This window comes from Mus musculus, chromosome 17 (genome assembly GCF_000001635.26).
Source record: "Mus musculus strain C57BL/6J chromosome 17, GRCm38.p6 C57BL/6J".
NCBI lineage: Eukaryota > Metazoa > Chordata > Mammalia > Rodentia > Muridae > Mus > Mus musculus.
The window spans coordinates 24,941,766-24,960,936 of NC_000083.6; the positions used below are offsets into that span (position 1 = coordinate 24,941,766).

The window sequence follows — 19,171 nt, forward strand, 5'->3', positions numbered from 1 at the left end:
TCTAGATATGGAGTTTGCTTGTTGACCATTTGAAAGTGTATTTTCTCAATGGGGCTTCGATCTAACACAGCTGAATAGGTGGCCAACCCACTAGTTACCACAGGCTTGTTACTGGGTCACTGAGGCATTCTGAAGTCAAACTGGAGCAGGTTTTCTCCTAGTACTTGTCCTAAAGAATAAACTCCGACTACAGAACACTAAATAGATTACAGCATATTCCCAATTAATTCTGTTCAAATATTAAATCCTGGGCATTTCTAGATCAAGGAAGGGAGAAGTGAACTTTACTAAAGAGAAGCTATAAAAAAGGGTCAAAGTTCAGCATTGTTTCCCAACCCCTCAATTGGACTATGGAGAAGCACAAACACAAAATACACACAGGCTGTATGTGGTTAGTAAGTTTAATTCAACCATTATACCCAGTTCTGCCTCATAAAAAATTAACAAAATGTTCCTATCAAAATTGTATTATCGCTGGGTGGTGGTTGCACATGCCTTTAATCCTAGCACTTGGGAGGCAGAGGCAGGCGGATTTCTGAGTTCGAGGCCAGCCTGGACTACAGAGTGAATTCCAGGACAGCCCGGGCGACACAGAGAAACCCTGTCTCAAAAAAAACAAAACAAAACAAAACAAAAAAAAAGTATTATAATGTAAGGGCAGGTTTCTTGCTCTGACACAGTGATAGAAAAATATTGGCACCAGATACACTTAAAAAAAGTTTTAATGCTTAATGTAGGTGACAATTGTATATTACTGGATTTAGCTGGGCACTAATTTACAGATTCACACTCTGAGTCCAGCTGTAGCAGAAGATAGAAGGATGGGAGATGAATAAGGCAGCCACTGCTGTGGACCACTGTTGCAGGTCCCCATATCCTCCCAGCCATCCAGGCCAGCAGGTGGCGCTTGAAGCTTTTCTCTCACAGGGCTAAGAGCAGAATCAGCATAGTGATGTTAGATTCCTCGAGACAATCCAATTTGGAACTCACAAATCATTTTCTACTTAAGAGAGCAGTTATAAAAGGTTTATCTCTATCATTGTATTATTTCCTTATAAGCTAAAAAAGTTAGTGTCTGGGCTAAATAAAGTCAACATCATTTATGACATTTTCTTAAATGGAAAAAAATGCTCTAAATTCCAAAATAGAGCTCATGATGACTGAACCACAAACCATTTGAGTTGTTAGAGAATTACATACATGTAAGACCTGTTACTTGGCTTCAGGATACAGGGCATCTGAAGAGGAAAACTCTTTGGTTGATAAAGCCATGGTCAGAGCCCTCAACAGACCGGGTAGGATGCAGAGCCCGGCAGGTGGCTCCTGCAGGCACTTGTAGGTCAGTGTGTCGGTGTGTGAATGCAGGATTGCCACTTTTCCAAGATTTACTGAGGACATTTTTGGCACCTACTGTGAAGCGCTCTGTGGGCGGGAGAAGCAGAAGCAGCAGCACTCAGAATCCCTTTCCACAGATGCACCCCAGAGGGGAAAGAAGGAACCCCGCAAGGGCTGAACAGGGACATCTGCCTGGCAGGAAGTGACGTGACTCTACCTCTGCTGTCAAATGACTGTTCTGACCTTCCTGCCAAAACACTTAGTATCCTGGCTCAAGGAGCACTGTTTATGAGCAGGGTCAAGAAGTCTAAAGCTTTCTAAAGGCAGCTCTTGTGCTTTGGTGTAGAGAGTAGCACTTTTCTAAGCGTTGAAGCAATGCACAGGTATTTATAAGAAGCTGACACTAAAAACACCTTTCCATACATTGGTAAAGCAGCCAACGAACCCAACATCCTTCAGCAGGCTTTCCTCCCAATTATAGGAGCAAAGCAAGACAGGAGAACAGGAATCCACCCAATACCTGGACATATATGGCCCTGCAGAGGCCAGAGACCTTCTGTACAGGAAGAACCATGAACAGGGAGAACCCCTCACAGGTGCAGAACTAAGGCCTATGCTTAAGGCTGATGAGACAAACAAAAGGAACAACCCACATGCAAATCTGGCACATCAGGAACTAAGCCAGCTGTAGAGGAAGACAGGCTGCTACCACAGACCTGGCCATGATTTTAGGTGCAGTATGGGACAACTCAGAAGATTGGTGTATAAAAAACCCTTCCACCCAGGACAGGACTGAGAATAACGGCCTGACTTTCTGTTGACTGCTACCAAAAAGAGCAGTCATGTTTCAATACTACAGAGTGACATAATGGGAGAAGGAGAGGAGACATTAGGGTTCTGAGGTATCTCAGAGGGGGAAGCATTTAGTGATAGGCATTTCCTGAAAGGCTTAGTTAGTGCAGACTCCACTTTGTCTTTAAGAGTTTCTGTTTGTGTGTGTCTCCTCCAGCCCACAGTGAGAGTAGTGTGGGGTTTTTTTCAACCAAACCATACTTAGATGCCCAACAGCCAGCAGCCTGCTAACACAAGGACAAGAAAGACCCTGGAACCCTTCTGTTAATGGCCCAGCTCTTCTGCCTTCCCCAGAACTTTACAGATGTGTTTCATAGAGAGCAGTTAGAGAGGAGGGACCAGAGCATCCCAGTTTACCCCACAATGTATGTCTTGGCAGTCCTCTGTGCAGCTCTGCCCATGACAACAAGGCTTATGAGCAGTCAACCCCACACGCATGACAAACCCTCTCCCACCCCAGCTCATTTGAGTTAAAGGAAACACTAACATTCAATACTCTATCTCTGTCTGGTCTAGTTACAGGCAGAGCAGGAGCTTCTCAATAGAAGGAGAGGCTGGATTTGCCTCCTGGTGGGTTCAGGACTTTGTTGTGGGAGCGAGGTCGTGGCCCCAGTCTGGGTTCATGACTGTCAACTGTAGGTGTGGGCTCCGGTATCTTTGCATGCTCTACTTCTTTTGAGCTTCCTTTGTCACTCTGCTCTCCTCTGGGTGTGGAGTCTGTTGCAGCTGTAGGATAAAAATCAACAAAAGTCCATGAAAGGCAAGTGCATAGTCCACTACACTGTGCAGCAAGCTGCACTAACTGAAAGTCAGTGCCGCGGCATAGCCAGAAAGTTCTGAAGCCAACTGGTCCAATCAGTCAGGAAGCACTTTGGATGGTGGTTCTCAACCTGTGTCAAAACCCTTGTGATGGTGTGTATGCTCAGCCTAGGGATGACACTATTAGAAGGTGTGGCACTGTTGGAGTAGGTGTGTCACTGTGGGTGTGGGCTTTAAGACCCTCATCCTAGCTGCCAGGAAGCCAGTATTCTGCTAGCAGCCTTCAGATGAAGATGTAGAACTCTCAGCTCCTCCTGCACCATGGCTGCCTGGATGTTGCCATGTTTCTGCCTTGGTGATGATGATAATGGACTAAACCTTTGAACCTGTAAGCCAGCCCCAATTAAATGTTGTCCTTTATAAGACTTGCCTTGGTCATGGTGTCTGCTCACAGCAGTAACACCCTAAGACACCCCTGGAGAGGGTAGTGTCAAATTGCCCTTTCACGGGGGTCACCTAAGACCATCAGAAAGCACAAACATTAACATTAAAATTCATGATAGTAGCAAAACCAGAGTTATGAAGTAGCAATGAAAATAATTTTATGGTTGGGGGGGGTCACCAAAACAGGAGGAACTGTAATTAAAGAGTCCCAGAATTAGGAAGGCTGAGAAACACTCTTCTAGAAGAAAAGAAAACCTAACAGTATTACTAGCAGGAACTGTGCTCCTGTCCCGAGCCTGCTTTAAATACTAAACCAGAGCCACCCTCTTATGCTTGTTTTGGTCAGTTGTTTTGAAGGCAGAGCAATGCTAGGAAGAGCATGAGCTATTCCTCTGGAATACAGAAGGGCAGGAAATAAGCTTACCTTTCAGGTCAGACTTAGAGTCTTCACCTTCACACAGCAAAACATGATCCTGCAGCAAGGTAAGCAAGCCAGCAGGTTAGTGCTCGTCCAGGCAGGCAATGAAAGTTTAGGGATGAGTGGCTGGTTTATTTTTAATTGTGTTCCTCTGGCCATCTAAGACATCTAGACTCTGCTAGGGAAGTATTCTACCCACCACCAGGCCACATCCTCAGTCTTATTTCTACTTTCTGAGTCAGGGTCTCATTGAATTTTCCAAAGTCTGGGCTTAAACTCACTCTGTAGGTAGAAAGGCATTGAACCTCAGCTTCCTCCTGAACAGGTGGAGGTATAGGCCCCCACTATATGGTCTGTTTTATTTTTAGCCTTTAAAATGTTTATGGCAGGCTGGGGATGGCTCAGTAGTTAAAGCTCTTGCCGTTCTTAGGTACAGTTGTCTGTAACTCCTGCTCCAAGGGAATATGCTGCCTCTGAGGGTATCTGCATTTACCTGAACACATACACACATGCTGACATACCTAAACATAACTAAAAATAATACAATCTTACAATAAACAAACTAGCAGGCTTCTGAATAAACTGCTCAATAACAAAGTGCTTCTCTAGCTTGCGAGAGTCTCTGTGCATTTGATCCCTGGCACTACAAAACAGAGACCCGTGACTAAGCCCCTGTAACTCGCTGGACTGCAACAGTGATGTTAGCTCACTGCCAGCCTCTCAAAGCCCCAGTTATTTTATTTCTTAATAGCATAAGGCATAGCTTTTTAAGAAGTAGCCACAACAGGTTTTAAATTATAAAAATTATTTTCTAAAAGAACCCACTAGCATGTTTCATAGCTTCACCTACATTATAGTATATCAGAATGTCTTGTTTTGACAGCACAGCATTTGAATGTGTGGCTCAAAGCAGACAAACCAAATAGTTTGGCCACATAACCAAATGTGAAATCTCAGCATTTATGCAGGATGCCAAGAGTTTGAGGTCAGCCTGGGCTATTAAGAGGACCACTTGTTTCTGTTTCGAGACAGTCTCACTATGTAACCAGCTTTGAACTCAAGAGACCTGCCTGCCTTTTCTTAAATGCTGGATTAAAGGTGTGTACCACCATGCTGACAAGAGAGAACATGCCTTTAAAAACATGTGGTTTTGAGCCTACTTAGCTTTGACTTTTGGGAGAAGCTGGCCTGAGATGGTCTCTGATGGACTTCTACTAGGAAGCTGTAACTATTGGTCGGCTCTTTGTTCTGTTAGCAAATAGTAAATATTATCTAAGTCTATTTACCCCTTCACGGCCAGGGTTACAATGCTGATATCCTATCATTGCTTCAAAGCTGGGATATTCTTTTCCAGCTGTGTCCTCACTATGCCTCTTAGCTAGCGTCCACGTCACTGTTCTGCTGTCCCTCCTCCCAAGGAGCTTCCATACAGGTAAACTGCATTGTGCTCAACTCTAGAGAACACCTATTTTCATTGGGAATTGGTGGGGTCAAGGGGTGCTGCCATAATGTGCATGCTGAGCCAGAAGACAGCTTTTGAGACTGTTCTCTCCTTCCACCTCATGGGTCCCAGGAATCAAACTCAAGTCTTAGGCTCGGGCAGGAAGCAGCTTTACCAATGGACCCATCTTGCTGGTATCCTGTAGTATTCTGTAAAGGGGACTTTTCTTTAATAGGTACTCTCTCTACACTTCATGCAGGAAATGCTGATTAAACAGGATTTTTTTTGTTGTTGTTGCTGCTACTGTTTTTGGTGGGGAGGAGGGAATGAGTTCAGACAGAGTCTCTCTAAGTGGCTCTAACTATCCTGGAACTCACAGAAATCCACCTGCCTCTGTCTCCTGAGCGGTGGGATTGGATTAGAGACAAGTGCCACCATGCTCAGCTTGGTTAAACACTTTTCTTTTTTTGCAACAAATTTAATGAGTTGGTTTTCTGGCATTCTCTAAAGGTCTAAAATTTTTTTTTTTTAACTAACAAATGCAAAATAGTTGGTGAATTTTAATCCATTGCAATTACATGTTTATCTTAGTACATGGGTGCCTTCACTGGATCAGAGACCTGAGATCCATAATCCTCAGAGATAACAAACATAAGCTCACCCTTGTGGAGAGCCATCGTCCTGGGCTGGCTGGGGAGGCAGCTGGGGTAGAGCAGTGATCGAGTGATACAGTGTGGGGGTTGGTCTGATGCTGCTGGTTCTCTAATGCTGCCCCGGGAGACCCTCTCACACACCAAACGATGCTAAGTAACCTTGCTGGCAGGTTTTTAGTTACCTGACTGGGGGTTGCAGGTAGAGAGAAAAGGGTGGAGAAAAGAGAAGAGACCAAAGGAGGAGGGAAGAGCCCTGAGAGGAAATGGACCACGAGCACATGGCAGGACAGACATAAGTAACAGGGACACATGGTTCAGATATAAGTTAAAATAGCTCCAAAACCTGCCAATCTAGGCTTACAAAGTAAATAAAGTACCTGGAGTGTGTGTCTTTTTTATGGACAAGCTAAAATATATAATCCCAGTGTTAAACACGCCCAGGTTAAATCTCTAGTGCTATGAAAGACAGACTTTTCCTCTCCAGAACTCAGCAAGGGTCAAACCTTTACACTATGCGCTCAGTCATGAGACCGCAGGTACAGAGTGGAGCAGCACAGGCAGGTGCCTGGTGGCTGCTGTGTAGAGATGAACACAGTTCCTTCCTCAGGTCTTAGTCATAGGCTGAAACATGTTTCCTGGGTGACTCCGACCAATGAGTGAGCACACCCAGGAAAGCAGCACAGTCTCTCTGTCTGTCTGTCTTGTCCTAGTCATACCTATGTCACACCTGCTTTCTGTCTGTCTCTTCCCAGTATTACGCCACACCTGCTTTCTGTCTGTCTCTTCCCAGTATTACGTCATACCTGCTTTCTGTCTCTTCCCAGTATTAAGTCACACCTGCTTTCTGTCTCTTCCCAGTATTACGCCACACCTGCTTTCTACGTCACACTGCTTTGGAACTCTTTGAGAAGTGAACTTGAAACAACTTTTATTTTTCTTTCCTGTCTGGCTATATGAATGTAGTCCATACCTTGGGCTTGTTTGGGTGTGCCAGAGGCGCAGTGGCAGTGACTGGGGACCCAAATATGTCACTGGTCTTCCCCCCTGGTGGATTCAAACGTTGTCGAGTTTGCACAGGAGTCGATTCATCAAAGATCCCACTTCCTTTGCCTCCTGCAGGAACAATCACAGAAGGGTGAACATCAGAGCTCAACTCTGATGCGACGCCATCACTGTCTTCCTTCTACAAAAGACTTAATGCCTTCTTAGGTTCCAGGACAATAGAGTGGGACAATTACTCCAAGTCCCTGAAGCCTTATATCCCAGCTAATCTCTAATCTGGTCTGCTACAGTGTTCACGTGTATATAGCCAAGCTGACCTGGGTCTGGATTCAGAAAAGGAATAAAAAAACATCACCTTTCCCCAGAGCTCCCTTATAATGAACAATGCAAGTTTTCCTGTGGGAAAGTCTCTTCTGTTAATCAAAAGGAGTTCTTAAGCCAATCAAAAGCAAATAACTAGCGGTTTTAGTTCCCCCCCTCTACTCTGGAAAATAAGGTTAGTCACTCTGACCTCTTTCCGGCTAGAAGGCCTAGCAATGAAAAAATGCCAGCAAGTTAAAAGACATGTTCCTTAATAGAAATGTGCATCTCAAGCCGATCTTATGGACCCAGGCCTGGACAGGATGGAGTTATGCCTATGTTAGGCAAAAATGTATGAAATACCAATAGATGTCTTCACTCAGCAGGTATTAAGCATCTAGACCCTCACCTGAGATTCCAGCCACTCTTCTCCACCTCCAATGCCCAGCTCTATAGAATCCTGACACAGAGACATACATTGCCTCAGGAAATGGTAGACCAGACCAGACATGGAAATTAACTCAAGGATGGTAGGAGGAATTAACTCAATGCTACCTTTAGGAGGCTAACATCTATGCTGACAAACAACTTTTCAGTGATTTGCGTGTTTATAGTTTCATGTGCTCCTAACTAACCCTTCACTGATGCTCCTATAAACAACCCAAATAAACTTAGTGGCTTACCAAGCTGGAGCTAGATGGAATGTTTACTTGGGTGGCTGCTGCTGGGTTATTTAGGAGACTAGAGGGTAACTAGAAGTCTGCTTACATTGCCCCAGGAAAAGTCAAATACCACCATATCACTAAAGGACTGGCCCATGTTCTTCTGTGCTCGTTTTTTGTGTCCCCTCAAATAATCCCAAATAGTTACTCCTTTGCTCTCATGACCATGTTGTCACCACAGCACTCTCAACAACAATCAGAATGAAAAGCAGGAATGCCTAAGTCTTTTTCAAGGAATCTATTTTGCTAGCTAGCAGAGCTATCAAAAGGTACTTCAAGATCCTACTGATGGGCTAGAGCACCCTTCCAGAAGACACTGACTGGCTTGAAGGGACCAAGAGTGTAGCTGCTGGGATGTAGTGAGAATTGTAGTGTCCTTTTTAAAAAGTTATGTAAGGATACTGTAGCTGCCTTCAGACACACCACAAGAGAGCGTTGGATCCCATTATAGATGGTTGCGAGCCACCATGCGGTTGCTGGGAATTGAACTCAGGACCTCTGGAAGAGTGGTCAGTCAGTACTTTTAACTGATGAGCCATCTCTCCAGCCCCAACTGTGGTGTCTTAAAAATCCCAGTGTGGGATACGGGGCTGCTTCAGACTGAACACAGAAACAGACTATTTGTTGTGTGTGCTCTTGCTCTTGGAGAGGCATTTTCTTTGCCAGCTGCAGATAGTTTAATTCTGGGGGCTCTGGAGAGGGAATAAATGCCAGAGCCCAGAGAGAGAGACGTGGGGAGCTCTGAAGAAAGTGGTTGTGTATCTTTTCTCATCAGGTCTGAAAACCAGTACCTTCTGACTCATTCTCAGGGTTAGTTGTGTTACTTGGTACAGAACTGGCATCAACCAGGTTCTGGAATGTTGTGCTCCCTATTCGTGACTTCTGTCTTCCTTCACTTTTTCATGAGCATCATCACATACTTAAAGGATGTATACACTCTGTCTTAGTTAGGGTTTTACTGCCGTGAACAGACACCACAACCAAGGCAACTCTTATAAAAGACAACATTTAATTGGGGCTGGCTTACAGGTTCAGAGGTTCACTCTATTAGCATCAAGGTAGAAGCATGGCAGCATCCAGGCAGGCGTGGTGCAGAAGGAGCTGAGAGTTCTTGTCTTTATCTGAAGAGAGCTAGCAGAATACTGACTTCCAGGAAGCTAGGATGAGAGTCTGAAAGCCCACACCCACAGTGACAAACCTACTCCAAGAGGACCACACCCTCTAATAGTGCCACTCCCTGGGCCAATCATATACAAACTATCACACTCTCTCCAGGGAAGAATTTTCTTGTACCATCAGATTTTTACTAGAAATACTCAATGAAAACAGTATGTGTGAGCTCCATACCTTACCCGCCTGTTGGGAGTTAGCATAAATAAGCCGACAAGTGGCCCCAGTAGGGCATGTAATAATGGAAAATCAGCAGGGTACAGAAATGAATATACTGTTTCATGTCAACAATGTGTGCTCTCAGCCAGGACTTTCTATATTCTTCCTCCTATATTCCCTCTCAGGAAAGGTTGGGAAACGGCCGAGCACTACAGCACAGAGGGTTCAGACCCTGGTGACTAAGCAGGAGAGAGAAAAGCAAGCTGGGCAAGAAGGTACATGAACTCCTCAAGGTGAGCTACCTAGGCAGAACTTTTGGTTTCCAGTCCTCACAGCCCCAGAGGGCAGGAGGCGACAAAGTTAGAGAAACACAGCCCTTTTGTCTTGAGAGAAAGGGTTATTCTTGAGCAAACTGAGCCCCTGGGGTTACAAGATTACTAGTCTTAGCCAAAAGCCTTAGAAATCAAAATGCCCTTTGCACGGGGCGTGGTGGCGCACGCCTTCAATCCTAGCACTTGGGAGACAGAGGCAGGCGGATTTCTGAGACGAGGCCAGCCTTGTCTACAGAGTGAGTTCCAGGACAGCCAGGGCCACACAGAGAAACCCTGTCTAGAAAACCCACCAAAAAAAAAAAAAAAAGGAAAAAAAAAATCCCAGTTCTGGGATATGGGACTGCTTCAGATTGTGTACAATAACAGACTATTAGCTTTGTGCAAGCTCTGGGAGGGGTGTGATCTTTGCCAGCTGCAGATAGTTTAAATCTGGGACTCTAGAGAGGAAATAAATACCAGAGCACAGAGGGAGAAAGAGAGAGGGAGGGGGAGGGAGGCAGGCAGGCACAGACAGACAGACAGAGACACAGAGATGTACCCTAAGAAGAGGAGCTCCTGCGGGTTTGTCTAATGGTCCAGCGAGGAAACAAGAAGTTGGAGATATCCTCACAAGAGAAAGGTTAGATTTACCCCACAGAACACACTGGCACTAACTAGCAGGAAGTAGTTTACAGAGCTCTAAGCCCCCTTTCCCGACTAACCTTGTCTCTCCTACCTGGTGCTGGAAGGGGCTGGGGAGGAAAAGGTCGAGTGATATTAAGGACCCACTAAAGTAAACACAGAATCTTTTTAAGGGAGAAATAAAACTTTTTGGACATCAAGAGCTGCACGTTTGTAAAAACTTAGAAATTAAAATTTTCTGCACCTCAGCCATAGACTTTCTGGGAATTGGTCCCCACATTGAGTGAGCACTCCTGCCTGGAGAAGGCAAGGCAATGTGGGGAGAAGGGCTCCGTGGCCAGTCCCTGCTTAGTCATTAACTGTGTGACCTTGTAAGCACACCTTGATTTCTACCTCCGGAACTATAAAATGATAGCCAAAGTGACTAGAGGAATTAAACCTTGGCTGCTGGTAAAGAGCTGGTGTGTTATGAGCACCCTAGCAAAAGGGCCTGGGCCTTGAGAGGCAGAGGCACTGCCTCCCAGGGTTATTCTCAGCTGTCCAAAGGCTTATTACTTTATTATACAAAGTCAGTCTGGTTTAAACAGAAAGCAAAACAGCTTGTCACAACCCCACCAGGCTAAGGCAGAAGGACTAAGAAGCCTAGGTGAAACTTTGAAAACCAAACAACAAACCTCAGGAGTTTGAGGCTTGGGGGTTTGTGGCTCAGTGGAAGAGTGATCAGCTATCTATATACTGAGTTGTAAACCACAGCCAAAGGGTGGCGGAGAGTAACAATTACAAGTTTTTGGTCAGACACTCATGCTCATTAAAAAAAAAAAGTGAATCAGAGAACTGGAAAGTTCTCAAGATATCACGGAGAGCTGTAGGGTGAGCACTGCTCATAATAGCACTGGCTCTCCAGAAACTTCTACATATTCCTTTCACTCTAGTCACTCAATTTTCTTGAAATTAGAAACTTGCTACGTCCCAAGTAAAGTCTATCTTGAACAAGAGTTTTGCTTCCAACTCTAAAGGAGTAGTAGTCACATGGCATGCCTGGTAGCTTACTAAGGAAAACTAAGTTCAAAATGAATTTTTAGAAGCCGTATTATAAGAGGTTAAGGGTGATTGCTGCTCTCGTAAGAGGCTTGGTTTGCTTCCCCGAACCGATATAGCTGCTCTCAAATGCCTGTAACTCCCATTCCAAGGGATTGGACACCTTCTGGCTTCTGCATACACATACAATAAATTAAACACTATATTGACAGAACATAGCATGAACATTATGGACGTTAGACTCAATGTGTCAGTATTTTAAATTCATGTACCCAATGATCCAGCAATTATCCTTTCAGAAGTTTCTCTCAATGGATATATTCTGGTCAGTTTATTTGCTTTCTGATCATATAGCCCAGGTTGACTTACATCTCCTGACCCTTTTGCCTCTATGTCTCAAATGCAGGGACAACAGGCACGTGCCCTAGTGTGCAGATTTAGGTCAATTTAGGCATGGACCTCTAGAAACAGGTAAACTAGATCCAAGGGCCAAGTCTGCCAATGATTAACTAGCTGTGAGGTTCAGTCATGCAAGGAACTTCCCTGGGTTTCAGTTTCAGCTATGAGAGAGGAAACATCTACCTCCTAGGGTTGTACTGAGGATGAAGTGAAAATTATGCAAAGTACGTAAACACCAACAAAGACCAATGTTATCAGGCAAATAAAGGAATAATTTATAAAGATATATGCAATAAATAAGGAACATGGAAAATAATGAATATGAAACACCAAAGGGCAAGCAATCGGAGCAAATCTTCCATGATCTCACACTGTTAAATCATCTCTGCTCTGCCTCTGCATACTTCTCACCAGGCTCCCAACTTTCTGAGTGCTGTAGGACTAAGTTCGAAAGACTGAGCACAGCACCCAGGGCACCCAAGCCCTCAGGGAATGAACATACTAGTGGTTGTGCCTTTCTGTCCTCTGGGACTATTTTCAAAGGAGCCCCTAACAGGACAGAAAACAAGCTCCAAACTTGTTGCAGAAATCTGCTCACTGCAGCAAGATAGCTAGATGACCACACTGAGCATTAAGGGTGCCCTGGGGACAGGTACAGAGGAACACCATGCTTTCCAGGGCACCTGGCTTGCCACTGGGGCAAGCCTAAAGACAATTCTGCGGAAGGAAGGCCAAGATGGCTCACAGACATCAAATGCAACTCTAACCCACACCATAAGAGAACAAACACGGGGCTGGAGAGATGGCTCAGCGGTTAAGAGCACCGACTGCTCTTCCAGAGGTCCTGAGTTCAATTCCCTTTCCTTTTTTATTTTATTTTTTTGGTTTTTCAAGACAGGGTTTCTCTGTATAGCCCTGGCTGTCCTGGAACTCACTTTGTAGACCAGGCTGGCCTCAAACTCAGAAATCCGCCTGCCTCTGCCTCCCGAGTGCTGGGATTAAAGGTGTGCACCACCACGCTTGGCTCAATTTCCTTCTGGTATGTCTTAAAACAGCTACACTATACTCATCATATACATAAAATAAGTAAATAAATCTTTTTATCTTATTTATCTTATTTACTTATTTATCTTTTTAAATTTTTAAATTTTAAATTTAAAAATTTTTAAGTCAGCTTTTGTGACAGGGTTTCTCTGTGTAGCCCTGGCTGTCCTGGAATTCACTATGTAGACCAGGCTGGACTCAAACTCACAGAGATCTACCTGTTCTGCCTCCCTAGTGTGGGGCTTAAAGGTGTACACCACCACTCCCTGCCAAAATCCAATTTTTTTTCATTAGTATTTCATAAAAAAACAAAAAACAAAACAAAAAACAAAAAAAACCTTTATCAGTAAATTGACAAAAGACAGAGCGCAGATCTCAGTCCTTTTCCAGCATATGGACTCCATATGTAGCCCCTCGAGGCTTACAAGGATAGAACACATCTAGCTTTTAAAAAATGGATATAGACAAGAAAAAGGCCCTGAGGATAATTTATCACTCAAGGTGTTTTGCTGCCCTCTTTTTTTTTTTGAGACAGTTTGCCCAAGTTGGCCCCAAACCTGCAGCCTCTTGAGGTCTGAGATAACAGACATCTAACACCAAGACCAACTAAAGGCTTTTCAAAAAATTTCCCTGGTAACAGCAGGAAATGATAGAGAGCTGTACCAAGGTGAATGCTCTAGAATTTCAACCCCACTGAAATCATACTGAAAATACTATTTATTCCTAAGAAAAGCATTTGAATGCACAATTTGCATGAAATTTCAGATTAGGGGCTCTGAGACCAGAACCCCCTTACATAGTGGGCAGCCTCAGCAACTGCACCCAGCAAATACTGCTGAGTAGATGGAGCACTTTGAAGAGAGAAGATGACAGCCATGGAAAGCTCTCTCTCCTTTTAAAGACACTACTGACAACAAAGGACAAAGTGCTACAGAATCTTATCTAAAAGCAAAAGGAGGCATGTGTTCCACGTTTGCAATCCCAGCACTTGAGAGACAAGCAGGAAGGCTTTGAGTTCACAGTCTGGGCATGGCAGCACAGGTCCTTTAATCCCAACACTCAGGCAGAGGCAGGCAGACCTCTGGGAGTTGCAGGCTAGCCTGGTCTACATAGTGAGAGCCTTGTCTCGAAAACCAAAACAACCAAGAACTATTTCATGTCATTCTGACATACGCTATAATCATGTAGGGAGGGAGCTCAATTAGGAAAATGCCTCTTAAGACAGAGCTGCAGGCAAGCCTTTAGGGCATTTTTATAACTAGTAACTGATGTGGGAGGGCTGTGCCCATTGTGGGTGGGGCCATCCCTGGGCAGGTGGTCCTGGGTTCTATAAGAAAGCAAGTTGAGCAAGCCATGAGGAGCAAGCCAGTAAGCAGCACTCCTCCATGATCTCTACATCAGCTTCTGCCCTGGCCTGAATTCTTGTCCTCACTCCCTCCAGTGATGAACAGTTGATGTGCTTTGGTCCTGGTGTCTCATGATAGCAACAGAAGCTTGTCAGACAGATTTTTAAAAAGAAAATAGAGTTTAAGGCCAAGAACGTGAGAAGTATAAAGTCCACACCTGGAGGATTTGTCCTCTTGGGTATGTTTTTAGGTTCTTCAGTTGGTCCGAAAATATTAGATGCCATCCTATTAGGCTTGCTTGAAGAAATACCTTCTTCTGGACTTCCGAAAAGATCGCTCGATTCTCCTCCCGGGGGCTTCATGGACCTACAAGCACAGAGTGAACAAGAGTCACTGACATCCGTCCACCAGATTCCCAGGATTCTCTTGGACTGGTGCTGATGGTCTCTTGTCTGTGGTCTAGCCCAACACCAAACAGTACTGATGTGAATGAAAGCTGGCCCCATCCAAAGTGTGATGGTATAGGCCTATAACTCCCAGCACTTGGGAAACGGAGGCAGAATTTAGAGTTCAAGGCCAAGTTGGGTTTCACAGAAAGACACTGTCATATTCACAGGGGTAGGGGTAAGGTGAACCCCATGAGGAACTTTTCATTTTTTGAGTCACATTATATAGTAATTAGGATCAAAATTTTAGTTTTAATACTTTGCCAATATTGTTTTAGACTCGGATCCGGATAAAACACGTGATTAAAGAGAGATTCCTTTGCTCTTTTCTTCATGCTGTCTTCAGCTTTGCCATGGAGCTCACATGGAATCAAATCCCTTTACCAACCTTTCTGCTTCATAGCCATGGTAGCCAGAGACTTCTCTGCCAGAATTTATAGATTCTAATAAGAGGAGTCAGGCGTGACCGAGTATTAAGGTAAAGGGGCTACCCTTGTTTAACCCCTAGTTCCTTTGATTGGGTTTTAATTCAGACTCCTTATGTGCCTTTTAACAAATACCATGTTTCTCTTTATCTTAGATCCATCATCCCTGACGGTAATTCCTGACTTAAAAGACTCATTGTAGGGATCTATATTGGAATGTTTGGTGTAGCCATTGAAATGCCTAGACTAGAAAGAAAAAACCATCACCCACTGGCAGCATGTCCTTATGGAATGACCATTCCTCTTTAAACTCTGATATTCTACAAGCACAGCTTTTAAACAAACACCCACAAAAATGTGGTTTCTATGCCTTAGCTACAAACAGTAGTTTCCACCTAAAGTCCCAAACTTTGGGAACTTCGTCTAGAGCTAATGAGAAGTCTAAAAAGTTGCTTGTTTTGAATGCAGCAGCCGAAGACCTATGGCATTACCTGAAAGCTCTGCTCTGATGTCCAGAGCACGGGTATACAACTGCAATATGGTGAAAGACTTCATATGCATATTTCAGATACCTGGTTAGACTTTTAAAATGCCTTTCAGTCATGCATGCAAGCTAATACCTGTGATCCCACCACTTGGAAGGTGGAGGTAGAAAGATCAGTAGTTCAAAAGTTATCCTTAGTCAGGCATGGTGGCTCATGCCTTTAGTCCCAGCATCCAGGAGGCAGAGGCAGGTGGATCGGTGGTGACACAGTGAGTTCCAAGACAGCCAGGACTACCTACGTAAAGAGACTGCCTCAAAACTAAAACCAAAACTGATCCTCCACTATAGAGTGAATTCAAAGTCAGTAAAGGCTACCAGAGACCATCTAAAAAATAAGACATGAATTTTGAAGAGAGGCCACTTGAAAGTGAATTTTAAATCGGTGAATGGCCTATATTCATCCTGCCTCCCTCCCTGCTCTGATCTATGGTTACCTACGCAGCTGAAGAAGCTGTGGCTGTCCTAGAACTCTATGTATACCTGACTAGCCTCCAACTCACAGAAAGCTCTGCTCTGCCTCCCACTACAAGAATTAAAGGTGTGTGTACTGCACCTAGTTTCACCTTCTCACAGTAGGCCTAACCACTGAGACTGCATGACCTCAAATATTTAGAAAAATATTTAAAATCAAAGACTACCACATAAAAGCAAGACTGGAGGTTAGGACTGACTGAACAGCTACGTAAAACAGTGACCACTCAAAGACTTCATTAAAAACAAAAGTACCTAAAATGTGTTTGTTTCATTCAAAGAGCTAAAAGGCTGTCTATCATTGCAATGTAATGGGTGTGAAGTTCTCAGTCAGCCTAAGGCAGGGAGGGAAGTGTAAAGTGTGCCAGTCACAGATGCCAGGTCACTGTCTTCTTAGGAGGAAGGGGAAAGAGGATGTATCAAACCTACCCCACCAACCGTTACTATTTCTTGAAGGGTCTTAGAAAGGGATAGAAGTTCCTTTGAAAAGGGGGGAGGAGGTGGGGATGGGGGAGCTTGGCCCACTACAAAGAACTTAACAAGATTGTAGACCATACAAAGCAGTTGATGGGTAAGTTAAGACTACCTGACTTCCACGCCCATCTTTAGATCTTATTCTGACCATCTTCTTCTGGGCGGTCAGGTCTAACAGCCTTGGGTCTAGTCTCCTCTTTTCTCTTTCTTTCTTTCTTTCTTTCTTTCTTTCTTTCTTTCTTTCTTTCTTTCTTTCTTTCTTTCTTTCTTTCTTTCTTTCCCGCTCTCTCTCGCTCTCTCTCTCTCTGGTGTTTTGAGACTGGGTTTCTCTGTATCGCCTGGCTGTCCTGGAACTCACTTTGTAGACCAGGCTGGTCTCAAACTCAGAAATCCACCTGCCTCTTCCTCCCAAGTGCTGGGATTAAAGGCATGCGCCACCACTGCCCAGCCATTTATTTTCTTATTGGGGGTTGGAAAGAGCTGAGTCAGGATCTTGAAGTGCTCAAATTCACTATGTAGTGAGTGACAACCCTGAACTCATATTCTCTACCTCCATGTCCCGAGTGCTAGGATTACAAGTGTGAATACTCCTAGCTTTATTTTAATAATCTCATTTTACATGAAGCCACCAGCATCCTACCCTGTGGAGGTTTGACCCCGGCAGACCCTCACTCTACACTCTCACCTTCCCAGTCACTCTGTGGTTATTCAGACACAAGATACCGACAGCCAGACGTGTGTGTCAATGGTATGTGTTCCATGTATGTGATACAACAGAAGCAGGAGCCTCAAAACCATCTCCAGAGATGAGGCCCAAATTGAGTCTGTTACGGGAATATAGGAACTAGCTTTTGAACTTAATATGGGTATTGAAAGTAAGGATTTAGTATTGCTTTGTGTACTAAAATAATGAGCCACTTGGGCAAGAGCAGTGTCCACCTCCATCTCAAAGACAATGGAGCAAGCACAAGCTTCAAAGCCTACAGCAGCAATGCAAGTCTTAAGGTTGCCCCTGCAGGGTCTCACAAATGGGCCTTTCAACAAATAGGGCCCAGAACAATGGCACAGTGTGGCCTTCTGGAAGCCACTAGCAGCCATTAATCACAGTAACACCAGTGGAGTGGAAGGTTCTAGGGCCAGATTAGTCAACTCAGACTTTAGGACCAAATCCATAATTCCAATTACTTTTTCCTTTTGTAGTACCCTTTAAATGTTTCAGTAGAAATACTCAAGTTATCGAGAAAATATAAGGGATATAGGCAAAGATGAAAAGCCAGAGTTCAAATGAACTATGGCACTGGAGAGAAAGAAAATATCGACGGTTGTCAGCGCTCCCAGGCCTCCCTGGAATGATGAGTTTCATAAGAACTAGGAACTAATGAGAAAATCTGGGACAAAGCCATGAGAAATAGACCGGGTGGGGGGTGACGTGTTCTTCATGGTTAGTAATTTTTGTGGATGAATGACAGTAATACCATAACGCTTTTACAGTTCAAACATCTCCAGCACAAGAAAATCCCTCTGCTGAGGAGACAAAAGACAGGGTTAGACGAAAGGAAACCCTGGAGTACAGACAGACCTTACAGACTCAGGCTTTGTAGCAATCAGTCGGACTATGTGCTGCTATCTTCTCCAACCTGCCTAAGTTGCCATCCAAAGCACGCTTTCTATCTAATATGGCCCAGACTGAGGCTTCCAATTGCGCTTCATTATCCAGTTAAGGTAGCTCCCCTTTCCCCCTCATCCCGCTATCAAGTGGGTATTTCCTCCTTTTCCTAAATTCCTCTCCATGGACGCCTACTCAACAATTAACTCCTGGAGCTCGTAAAGTCATTCGAACACCAGTTTCATTTTATCAACTCAAATGGGGATTTCCTCCTTTTCCTAAAATCCTCTCCATGGACGCCTATTCAACAATTAATTCCTGGAGCTCGTAAAGTCATTCGAACACCAGTTTCATTTGATCAACTCAAAGCAGATCAGACAGAAAGCCTAGAGGAAACTGTGTAGGGAAGGTCCCCGCCCAGGGTGTAGCAGTCAGTAGTGCATCCAACAAACACCTGGTCGTGGGTTGGGTCTGAGAACGCTGCCGCTACTCAGCCACATTCAAAGGTCGTCATGACCAACCAAACTGGACAAGGGAAGGGCTCAGGAAGCGGCAAACAGCTCGGAGCGCCCGGCTAGCGTCTGTCCTGAGCAAGCACTTCAGGAGAGCCACGTGTCTTAATCCCGCCGCCCGGTCTCCACTCCGCTCTAACCCCACAGCCTTCCTGCAAGGCCCTGCGGGAGAGCGCGCACAGTATCCTCAGGGGAGCCCCGCGCCACACCCACCGCACTTGTAGGGTCTCCCGCCCGCCACGTGGCTGCGGCTATGCGCCCACCCGGGCCCCAGCACCGGTCCGCGCACCTGGAACCCGACTTGCCAGCTTGGCTGTCCGCGCCCTGGAACATGTCGGCCGCCGCCCCGCGCTTTCACAGCCGCCGCGCGGCGGTTCCCGCTTGGTCCCGCGCAGGTACCCTGACCCGCCCAAGCCAGTTGGACGCCTCTCGCGCCAATCATGTCTCTGCAGCCTATCGTAGAGTCGTGCCCCACTCCTCCCTCCCGCCCCCAAGGAGAGGGAGGCTTGGAGGCCCGCATCGCGCTTACAGCCGATTGGCTGCAGGGGGCGCCTCTCATGGCCTCAGGCGTGGGCATTGGTTCACAGCTCGCCCCACCCCCAGCCAACACGCCTCCGCATGCGAATCCGCATTTTCTGGCCGACCTATCCCGGGCTGG

General features: G+C 45.2%; 1 protein-coding gene across 1 annotated transcript; it reads right to left on the bottom strand.

Annotated features, from left to right (window-relative positions):
* Nucleotides 1-704: 704 nt before the first annotated feature.
* Nucleotides 705-18,858, bottom strand: Jpt2 (Jupiter microtubule associated homolog 2). The gene is made up of 5 exons (NM_198937.2): nt 18,803-18,858; nt 14,253-14,401; nt 6,873-7,015; nt 3,815-3,863; nt 705-2,913 (listed from the first exon to the last, which is right to left on the bottom strand). Exons 1-5 carry the CDS (start codon nt 18,844-18,846, stop codon nt 2,726-2,728), a joined length of 573 nt encoding a protein of 190 aa, NP_945175.1. The 5' UTR covers nt 18,847-18,858; the 3' UTR covers nt 705-2,725.
* Between the last annotated feature and the right edge of the window lie 313 nt (nt 18,859-19,171).

Bases quoted from the DNA above. Each gene is read 5' to 3' on its own strand.
- Jpt2 (NM_198937.2), bottom strand. From the start codon at position 18,846: ATGTTCCAGGGCGCGGACAGCCAAGCTGGCAAGTCGGGTTCCAG. The intron at 7,016-14,252 runs GTGTGGACTTTA...TTGTTCCTGCAG, and splicing joins CAAGAGGACAAATCCTCCAG to GAGGCAAAGGAAGTGGGATC. The intron at 3,864-6,872 runs GTATGGACTACA...ACCTTGCTGCAG, and splicing joins CACACCCAAACAAGCCCAAG to GATCATGTTTTGCTGTGTGA.